This window comes from Nannospalax galili, unplaced genomic scaffold (genome assembly GCF_000622305.1).
Source record: "Nannospalax galili isolate Female #2095 unplaced genomic scaffold, S.galili_v1.0 scaffold553, whole genome shotgun sequence".
NCBI lineage: Eukaryota > Metazoa > Chordata > Mammalia > Rodentia > Spalacidae > Nannospalax > Nannospalax galili.
In genome coordinates this window covers 3,509,303-3,520,804 of record NW_008336313.1, presented here as the reverse complement: position 1 = coordinate 3,520,804, position 11,502 = coordinate 3,509,303, and the positions used below count along the sequence as shown (strand labels likewise).

The 11,502-nt window shown below is 38.2% G+C and overlaps 1 protein-coding gene across 1 annotated transcript in view; it reads left to right on the top strand.

The window, feature by feature from the left end:
* The window catches only part of Lepr (leptin receptor), a 106,996-nt gene extending 95,761 nt beyond the window's left edge, over positions 1–11,235 (top strand). Inside the window, exons 17-18 of the mRNA XM_008831089.2 lie at positions 199–235; positions 10,411–11,235. Of these exons, the coding sequence (XP_008829311.1) occupies positions 199–235; positions 10,411–11,235 (862 nt within the window). The remainder of the gene's footprint in view (positions 1–198; positions 236–10,410) is intronic.
* Positions 11,236–11,502: the final 267 nt, after the last annotated feature.

Here is an 11,502-nt window from a genome sequence, read left to right as displayed (position 1 = left end):
ATAAAGTTCAATAGTTTATCATATGAGAGTTGACAAACTACACATCTTCTGGTCACAGTGACATAGTATAATAAATATCACAGTAAGAAGAGTCATTACTGGTTGGGACTAGACAGCTGAGTGAACTTTTCATGGTATAAGCTGATTGTCTGTAGGCGAAACTTGGAATCAGTATTTAAAATTTCTATGGTTTGCCAGGTGTGGTGGTTTTAATCCCAATCCAAGCTCTTGGGAGGTAAAGGCAGCAGATCTCTGTGAATTCAAGGCCAGCCTGGTCTACATAGCAGAGTTCCAGGTCAGCTGAGGCTACAGGGAGACCCTGTCTCAAAAAGACCAAAAAAAAATTCTATAATTTAATATTCATAATTACTTTAACTTTAAGGTACACAGTGTTATCTTTCATATACTACAATCTGAAGGATACAATTATAATAAGACTTATAGTGATGTTTTGTAGATTAAAGAAGGTACTTGTAATGTGGAAAGATCTCAATAAGCATTAGTTGTCTTTTTGTATTACTGCTTCACATATTTATACAGTGCAGATTATTGCTGCCTTTGAGTTACTCCTGGGATATTATTGCCTTCATTTTATAGAAGAGAAAAACAAATTTTATCCTGGTTTTACCTTATTTCAGACCCAGGATTAGCTCGCCTTTGGAACCTATCTTACTAGTAACTGTTCTTGATAGCAGTGACTTTACTTTCAATTTATCAACATGATCTAGAGGAAGAAGTATATCTTATCTTCTAGTCTAGCTTAGACATATAGGTGTGGGAAAAAAAACCCTGAAGCCAAAGATGTGCAAAATAGTTTTACTGCTTGCTGGAAAGAGAGTAATTGAATACTTTAAAAATCCTCTTTCATTTGTTTAAAATGTTTGAGGCTCATTAAATTGATTCTACAATGTCCAGAGGTATAGGCTTATAAGTGAACAAAGAAGCTAGGGCTCTTGCATATGTCATGAACAGCTCAACAGTGAGCTACACGCAACCTTTCATCAGATGAAACGATGCTCTTTTCAGAAGAGGCAGCAGTGCAGTTTTGCATACAATCATTTGTGTTGTGGAACCCTTGCCTTGCCTGACTCCAGCCACGGGCCTCTAGACTCCTCAGCCGTGCTTTCGCTCCCTCTAGTGGGCTCCTTTCATTTCTCTGAGAATTTTTTCAACTAACAAAGTATCGCTCTTCTTTTCCTTTCACTGTGAATTCATTCAGTAACATCTCTTGGTATCATGGTGCTATTTCAGATGCCTATAAATGTTATTCATGCGTTTGTTCAAAAAGCACAGAGTAAGCATCTACAGATAAGACCAGATTGTTGCTATATTCAGAACAGATTGTTAAGAAATTCTTACCACTTAAGAAATAAGAGTGGGGTCAGAGGAGAGTGCCTAGGTTGGAAGAATAGGAACCTGTCTCTTTTAGCTTCTGTAAAGTGTGCTCATTTTCCATTTGGGTACTCATTCATGATTTATAATATTGTTGAATACCTATCCTCTGCCAGTTGCTTTGCTATACCTTAGGGCTATGTGAGTAAGAAAAGCACTATATGTTCCTGGAGTGTACAGTGGGGGTTGGGGGTGGCGGGAGGAACATAAACACCAATCAGTGTATCATGGAGGGAACTTAGAATCATAAACTACAGTGGACAAAGGATTTAGGATATGGGGACCTGCCTTAGGATGTGGGTGGGTGCGAGTGGGCACAGCTAAGAGTGTAACATTTGATTTGAGTGTGTGCACACCTGTGATACTAATCCCAGTTCTTGGGAGGCTGAGGAATAAGGATTATTATGAGTTCAAGGCCAGCCAGAGCTGCATAGTGATTTTTGAAGCATGCATGAGTTACACAGAGAGACTATGTCTCAACAAATGAACAAAAATTTAAAAAGAAAGAGAAAAGGAAGAAAGAAGGAAGGAAGGAGGGAAGAAGAGAGAGAGCGGGCAAAAGAAGGGGGAGAGAGAGATTGACTAGGCTTTGTGAAGGAGGTGTAGACCCCTGGCAAAGTGGGCTGGGAATACAAAGCCATGTGGTGGAAGGACCAGAGCACATTCTCCAACCATACGGAGATGGAGAGAGAAAGAATATGCAGATTTTCCTCCTAAATATGAGTTTTTCTTTTTCAAAGCAAAATAACCAAAACCTATCTAAATAAAAGCTGTAGAGCGTCACTGTATAAGTGTATATCAATTCAGAGCACAGAATTCAAACCACCTCTTAAAAAGAAGCCTGCCTCCACATCTTTTTATCCCATTTGTCTTTCTTGATAATTTGGTGGAGTATTGCTAACCAACAGAACTTAGAAACCACTTTGCATCTGGAGTCGTGCCTTGCTTCTGAGAAGTCAGGTGGCCGTTCACGCTTTCACTCCATTGAGGAAGACATTTGAAAAGCATTCTTGTTTTATGTTCTGAAAATTTGGTAAAAGCGTAAGGTCAGTCTTTCTTTTAAGTTGATTAAACAGTTGATTCCGTCTCCTGTCAGCTCTGAGAAACTCTACTTTTTGCTTATTTCTTCTTCTTTTTCTTTAGTTTTCTCTCATCTCTGTATTTGTCAGATGCTAGACCTTCTTCAAAGCTGTTTCTTTGTTTTTCTGTCTTATAGCCTGAGACTGTGCCACATTCTATTCTTCCCATATGGTCGTTGGACTTTTTTATGCTATTGTTGTTTCTACAATTCTAAGTATTCTTTGTTAGAGTATTCTGTTCTGGTTTTCTGCATGCAATATTTAATCTTACTAGAGTTACCAATTATAAGATTTTTATTTAAAAATGCTCTTCTGTTCTCTAAAATTTCTGTTTCTGTTAGGTCATGTTTTCTTGTTTATCTTGGCTCTTCTTTTCTTATCTCAGAATCCGCCCCTCCAAATGTCTTGCAGACCTTTTCTTTCTATTCAGATGGGATGAAGCAGTAGGGCAGGGACAGGCTATTCAGTACAGATGGACAGAACCGCTGACCCAGGTGTGTGGCCCCATGAAGACACAGGTGCTCTGAGAGAGTAGTATCCTGCAGCTGCGTCCTTCTCCGCAGACTATTACTCAGTTGATTTTGAGAACAAACCCTCAGTTTGGATGCATAGACTAGTTCTGACATAAAGGCCTTTTATATGCCATTTCTTCATTCACAGTCGCTCAGCTTTCCGCAGGGCTGACTGGCTTTTTCTGCAGCTGCAGCCCACTGCGGGCATGTTGTGGCCTTCCGCTCTCTTTGCTCATTTTCTTTGATGTGCATACTTTTAATGTTTCTTCATGCTTTGGAGTTCAATCACTCATTTTCTGTTAGCATTCTCAGATCGTCTTCTTTCCTGTCAGTCTGCATGTGACTTATTTACACCCTGGCACCAAACAGAATCTCCAGAGACAAGAGAGCAGCACATGTGTTCATCTGCTCTCTGAAATCTGAATTCTCCTCTTTGGCCTTTCTCTTGAAGCTCTAAGAATCAGAATATTAAACAAGAATCAAGCCTTTGTTGTTCTGAAATGTATAGACTCAGACACTTGTTTTCCTTATAATTAATTCAAATTTCATGGTATAAAAGACTGTGACTGTCCTCATTTTGTGTGTATCTTCTTACTTTGGCATTGCTGCTGGGTTTCTTTCTAAATCCAAATCATCAGAATTATTTCCCCTCGATAATAGTTTACTATAATAGTTTAAGTCTGTTTGTTTCAACTTTAATTGGTTCAATTCCATCTCATGTTTCATTTGTTTTACAATATTTTAAAAATAATATTTTGACTGATTCTTTGAGAATTTCATACAATGTACTCTGAATATATTCAGACTCCTCCCCTGTCTCTGCTCAAATCTACCCCACCTCCCAATGCCCCCTCATTTCATGGCCTCTATTGTTTCTTTCTTTTTTTTATTTTTATTTTTGTCTTTTTGAGACAGGGTCTCCCTGTAGCCCCAGCTGTCCTGGAACTCACTATATAGACCAGGCTGGCCTTGAACTCAGAGATCTGCCTGCCTCTGCCTCCCAAGTGCTGGGACTACAGGTGTGCGCCACCACGCCCGGCTTTCTCTATTGTTTCTTTAAGACCTGAAAAGTCTAATTTGTGTACTTCAAATGTGCTTGGGTGTGGATGGCACCTGATCAATCTGCCTGACATCATACTCTTCAAGAAAACCCGAGTCTCCCTCTCCTAGCAGCTATCAATGCATAATTCCTCAGCTAAGACTGGGGCTTCTTGCCTGTCTTCCTCTTCCATGGTAGGTTTTTGTCTGGCTCGGGCTTGTGCAGGTCTTGTGCATGCTGTCACAAGCACTGTGGGTTCATATGTAGAACTGCCCTGTTATGCCTGGAAAACAGTTTCCTTGTAATCATTTACCACGTCTAGCTAATACAGTCTTTCTATTCTTTCTTCCACAATGATCCCTGAGTCTCGGGAGGAGAGTGTGAGATAGGCGTTCCATTTAGGGCTGAGCACTCTGAAGTCTCTTATTTTTCACATGTTGATCATTTGTGGGTTTCTACGTTAATTGCTATCTGCTGCAAGAAGAAGCTTCTCTGGTGAAAGTTAAGAGATGCATTTATCTATGGGTATAACCATTCATCATTAGGGGTCAGTTTAATACTGCATCCATTTAGCAGGATAATAGTAGCAAGTTCTCCCCATGGCTTGTGACCTGTCTAGCCACAGGTCCGTGGCCCTGATAATGATGCTACATATGGGCTTCATCTTGTGAAATAGAAAGTGTTTGGTTACTCCCATAACATTCATGCTACTATTGTGCCAGTGGACATATCTTGCCAGGCCAGTCATTATTGTAGCTTGCAGGGTTCACAGCTGGGTAAGGTTATAATTCCTTTTTCCCCCTGGTACATGCATAGCACCTTCCAGTACTGTGAAAGCTAGCCAGTTACAGATGAAGCTTTGAGGTCAATATCAGCTTGATTTCTCCATGTTTGTTCTACAACTCACATATGTAGTTTCTTCAGCAATAAGATCTTACTGTTAAGTTCTGGAGGACAACCAAGAGCAATGCCAATAGCCAGTATCATTTATAGGTCTGTGGGACTTCCCTGGTGAACAACTCCAAATGAAGGAGCCCATTTCTGATATTTGGTTTTTTATTTGCTAGCCTATGGTGCCATGATATTGTTCTCCTGTTATAGGTATAGGGTAATGTCATTTAAACTCTATAGTTTCTATAATAGTGGGCTTCCATATGACTTTCAAAAGGCCTTTAGTGTTAATTATCCCTCTCTATACTCCTTCCTCTATCCTGTCCTCCCATTTTCCACCCCACTTAACCCTTCCTTTTCCATTATTCCCCTTTCACCCTTTATATCACTGCATTCTATCTACCCTCCCAGAAAGCCTTCCCCCCATGGCCTCTTATTAATGTCCTGACCTCTATGCATTTTTCAATGGAAACAAACATACTTAAAAATGCAAAGTTAGTATCCACATATGGTGAGAGAACCTTTAATGTTTGTCTTTCTGGGCCTATGTTACCTCACTCAAGATGATTGTTTCCAGCTCCATCCATTTACCTGAAAATTTCATAATTTCACTTTTCTTGATAGCCAAATAACTATTCCTTTGTGTAAGTGTACCATATTTTCATTATCCATTCATCAGTTGATGGACATCTAGGTTGCTTACCTTTTTTAACTCTTTTTTTTTTCTTGTCCTCCCATTTTCCACCCCACTTAACCCTTCCTTTTCCATTATTCCCCTTTCACCCTTTATATCACTGCATTCTATCTACCCTCCCAGAAAGCCTTCCCCTCTTGGCCTCTTATTAATGTCCTGACCTCTATGCATTTTCCAATGGAAACAATCATACTTAAAAATGCAAAGTTAGTATCCACATATGGGGAGAGAACCTGTAATGTTTGTCTTTCTGGGCCTATGTTACCTCACTCAAGATGATTGTTTCCAGCTCCATCCATTTACCTGAAAATTTCATAATTTCACTTTTCTTGATAGCCAAATAACTATTCCTTTGTGTAAGTGTACCATATTTTCATTATCCATTCATCAGTTGATGGACATCTAGGTTGCTTACATTTCGAGGCTATTGTGAGTAGAGCGCAGTGAACATGGATGAACAGTATCTCTGTAGTACGATATAGCATTCATCAGTTGATGGACATCTAGGTTGCTTACATTTCGAGGCTATTGTGAATAGAGCGCAGTGAACATGGATGAACAGTATCTCTGTAGTCATTTCTGTATATGCCTAAGAGTGGTATAGCTGAATCTTGTGGTAGATCTATTTCTAGCTTATTGAGGAACTTCCATATTGCTTTCCATAGTGGCTGCACCAGTTTGCACTCCCACCAGCAGTGAATAAGTGTTCTCTTTTCCCCATATCCTTAAAAGCATTTGCCATTATTTGTCATTTGGATCTTAGCCATTGTGAATGGAATAAGATGAAATCTCAAAGTAGTTTTAATTTGCATTTCCCTGATGGCTAAAAGGTTGAACATTTTAAAACAGTCTCAGCTATTTGTGTTTCATCTTTTGAGAACTCTCTGCCTCGTTCCTTGCCCCAATTTTTAATTTTTCTGGATGGTTAGTTTATTGAGTTCTTTTTAAATCTGTATCCTTCCCTTCCTTCCGGTCACCCTTCCATCGTCCCTCCTTGCTCTGTCTTTCTCCGTCTCTGTCTCTTTCTCAGCCCTGTTCTTTTGTGTACATTTATGTCAACTTTTTCATCAGTCACTTGAATAATTTACTTTATGAAGGCTAAATCTAAAACCAAGTGGACTTTTCCTCGCTACCTAAAGAGTTCCTAGATTTTCTGACATGCTGTTGACCTCTAGACAGGCAGTCTAACAATTCAAATAAAGACTCCAGACCATGTCTCACAGATCCTGGTCAGAGGCATCTGGAAACAGCAAGACTCTCCTTGGAAATATGTGGAACACGTGGTTCATTTTTTGAGTCAGAAGTTCTATTTAGAATCATCCAATCTCTGTCACTCTCTGTACCCTGAAGAGCATATTACGGGGTCTAGAAGTGTGGTTTCACTCTCCTAGACTTCAGTTTTATTTTCTTCTTTCTTATAGTCTTGGGTTGTCAGGAGCCAGAAAAGAATATGAACTAATCAGCTCAGTTAGAGAAAGGAAGACAAGTAGCAAATTCTCCTTTCTCTCTGTGTTTGGGACACGGTTTCATCTTTCACTGCATCGTAAAAAAATAGCTGAACCAGAAAAGGAACTGAATGAGCGTCTCTGCTCTGCTCTAGTTATCTGTATAACCTTGAAATAATCTTGCAGGCTGAACTCCATGGTCTAAGGAAAGGAAGGGACTTGGACCACGTATTTCTCAAGATAATGTCTCTGGGCCCATTCTTGACTATTTCAGCACTTTTTTTCTATTAGAAAATATTTTTTCTTCTAATCAGTCTGCTGTTTACTTTTTTCTTCTCCCAAACTCTTCAGTATTACTATTGATATTATCCTCCTTTTATTTACTGGAGACCTATTTTCATATTCCTACTATAGTTTTTCCTTCCTGGGGCTATTATAACAGCCTTTAGAATGGGGTATGCTATCTGGTTAGGGACTGAGAGAGGCAGCTGTACTTTGAAGCTCTCCCTTCCCGGGTTCTAAGTGTATCACTGACATATAACACTAGAATGTGTAGTCTGAGGCCACACATACAGAAAGGTTTGAAATCTTTTATCTTTGGCTTTCTGAATGATTTTTTTTATTTTGCTTTCTTATTTTGTTTTATTTTATTTAAACAGAGAACGGACATTCTTTGAAGTCTATCATGACCACCACAGATGAACCCAATGTACCAACTTCCCAACAGTTCATAGAGTATTAGAAGAAGTTTACATTTTGAAGAAGGGGAGCAAATCTAACTGTTGGTTGAACTATTGACAATTAACATATGATGAGCTTAACAGAGATGTGTAAACATGTGGCCATGATGTAGGTTTGATGTAGTTCAGTTTGGATATATGATTGATTTTCAGGGTACCTAGAATTTAAAAGTAAATCTCATGGTTTCTGCTTTTGATTTTCCTGGTCATAAAGTATTAAGAGTGTGACTGTTGCTATCATAATATATTCTATTAGATACCATCAACTGCAGTCGATAATACTGTAATTAGGTGAACTCTAGCACGGCAACTTCTTGACACATAGCTTTGCAAACACAGTGACTCCATCTCTGGGATTTTTAATGTTTTCTGGCTTCTCTGTTCCAAACTTCAGTCAGGAATTTCAGTTTTCAAGTCTTGAAAGTAGCTTGTTTTAACTTTCATTTCAGTTTAAAGGAAACCAGAAGGTGTGGTCTGTGTTGGTCAAAGACCAGTGGAAGCTATGGTTCATTTTAGGATAACCCTACATACTCAGGTCAGATTCCCTAGAACAGAAAAATATCAGCCTCCAGTCCAGCCTTCTTGCATAATCTGTTCATAAATCTAATTTATTTCCACTGAATCAGCCAAGACCTCTGGCAGGCAGGGCAGGGTGCAAGGAAGGGAAACTCTCAGAGTTTTACAAATAGGTCATGGTGAGAATAGGGTTTTTCTACCTGAAAAAAGACCACTTGCCATGACAATATGAACTTAGTATAGTGTAGACATTATTGCTTATGTTCAAAGTAAACCAAATTGATAAATACAAATAATATTCAAATTTAAGATACACATGGGTCACTTAGAATTCATTGATACTATTTTTTGAAGCCTAAAATATCTCTTAAAACAACAGGAAGATTATGACTTGTTCTCCCTTCATTGACTATAAATACATTATGTTCCCATATTGTCATAAAAAACTTCAAAAATTATATCCATAGAGGGAAATAAATTTTTAACAAACCTACTTTTATGAAGTTTCTGGGCCATTGATAATATATAGTTCAATAGAATATGGACTTTTGATTTCTTAATAATAGTGAAGTCTTCCATTTGAAAACTTCTTTCTAAGATGGACAATCCTTAATATTCACAATTAGTTACTCATTATGGAGTTTGAGAGAGCATGAAGTACAGCAAACAGGTCATTTGAGGAACACATGTGAGCTCAGCTGTATGTTGTGTGTTATTTGTATATATATTTTTCATATCGATAACATCCAACTCATTTATTTAGTGATCTTGGTTGCTAAGTTCATTTACATTTGAGAACAATTCAAAGATATATAAGTAGTAGAAACCTTAAAAATGATGAGACAAATATTTGTAGAAAATCTAAATCTATAGATTTCTGTCAGAAGCAGAAATTGCGATAGGAATGGTTTTCTCATATATTATTTGGTAAATAGAAACAGCATCCACATTTACTGTGCTTGTCATTCAGTATTTGAATACTTACACAAGTCTCTTTCATTGTTATTATATTTAGTCTTTGGTATATTTATTCCTTTATGGTTTAGTTACTAACATATATCAGTTAGGAGTTTTCAACTGTGCTATTGTATTCTGTACGGCATATACTAGCCGTTATGAAGAACATTTGGCTGTACCACCATCTCAGACAGAAAATCTGAACTTACTCTTAGTCTAAAAAACCGTAAAATTCAAGTTAATTTACACGTATGATATATAAACTGAACACATTTTCTATTCAGTTGTGTTAATTTTTCAATGGGATGTATCCATGGTATTTTTATTTTGCATTTTAATGTGTTGACATTGTTTGTATTGAGCTTTTGCATCCAGATTCTTGATTTGTAGCTGCTTGGCAGAACTTTGTTGTATGTAACCATTGTTCTTATAAAAACATGATGTACATTTGTCTTGTGTGTTTGGTTTCATTCCACGTGTTCTACAGGACACTTTTTTCATGAGGTTATTTTCAGATCTGTTATTGTCTCTCTCACCCGCATTGTTTTCAACAGGTAGGTATCATCTGTTGTTATTTTCAAGTAGCCTCGAGCAGCTTCTTATTAGGACCTGAGCCTGGTACATTCAAGAAGTCACAATTACTTTGCCTTTGTACCTTATTTTGTGTCATAAAATAGTTCTTATCACTATCTTTGGACAAACTGTTTTGCTCATTTCATTTCATTAAATTTTTAGTTTGTAAGAATATAATTTAGTATAAAATAGGATAAATTTTTCAGAAGGTAGCATTTTCCAGTTACAGAAACGGATCTCTATTGAGAACTAAGCATTTGTAGATATATCTCATTATTTGTAGCCATGAAGCAAGTGTTAGGTTCATTAGGAGAGATGAAGAAACTGAAAGTCAGATAGGTTAATGTATTTATGTTCATAGAATTTGAAGAGCTGGAGTCTGAGACTGTTTGACTTTTACACATTTAACCTGCCTCTCCCGTCCAGCTTTTGATGTATCAGGTTTGATCCAAAACTAGGTAACTTATGGTTGCTTTATGCCCTTTATTTTTAATTTTATTCACTTGTCCTTTTGCAAGTCCGAAGCAAAAATTGTACTAAGACTGAGCATTAAAATGTGTCTTTTCTTTTAGCCTGAAACATTTGAGCATCTTTTTACCAAGCATGCAGAGTCAGTGATATTTGGTCCTCTTCTTTTGGAGCCTGAACCCATTTCAGAAGATATCAGTGTCGATACATCCTGGAAAAATAAAGATGACATGGTACCATCAACTATGGCCTCGCTTCTTCTGACCACTCCAGATCTAGAAAAGGGTTCTGTTTGTATTAGTAACCAGTGTAACAGTGGTCACTTCTCTGAGGCTGAGAGCACCCAGGTAACCTGTGAGGATGAGTGTCGCAGACAGCCCTCAGTTAAATACGCAACACTAGCCAGCAACTCCAAATCAAGTGAAACCGATGAAGAGCAAGGGCTTATTCGTAGTTCTGTCAGTAAACACTTCCCTAGCAAACACTTTCCACGGAAAGATTCCTTTTCCGACAGCCCTTGGGAGATAGAGACCCAGGCGTTTTTTATATTACCAGATCAGCAACCCACCATGATTTCACCACACCTCTCCCTCTCAGGATTGGATGAGCTTTTGGAACTGGAGGGAAATTTCCCTGCAGAAGACCATAGTGAAAAGTCTGTCTATTACTTAGGGGTTACCTCAATCAAAAAAAGAGAGAATGGAGGATTTTTAACTGATGAGTCAGGAGTGTTATGTCCATTCCCAGCCCACTGTTTATTCAGTGATATCAGAATCCTCCAGGACAGTTGCTCACACTTTGTAGAAAATAATTTCAGTTTAGGAACCCCTGGTAAGAAGACCTTCATACCTTATATGCCCCAATTTCAAACCTGTTCCAGTCACACTCATAAGCTAATGGAGACCAAGATGTGTGACCTCACTGTGTAATCTCATTCAGGAAAGCTTCAGGTTTGTGTTCCAGTGGGTTGGATGATGTGTAATACTCTTTTACTGTTGTGGACATGGGAGAGAAGTGAAAATTTCAGAGTCTCATTTGAAAATGACTTTTCAAGCAAATTTTGTCTGTCTTCTCTCAGTAATGTAGACAAAACATATGAGAAGGCCTTCATGAGTATAGCAGTGCTGGTGGATTTTTCTGCTGATTCTACTCACATGCTATGCTGGGAAGGTCTCTTCTTTCTAACTAGAAATAAA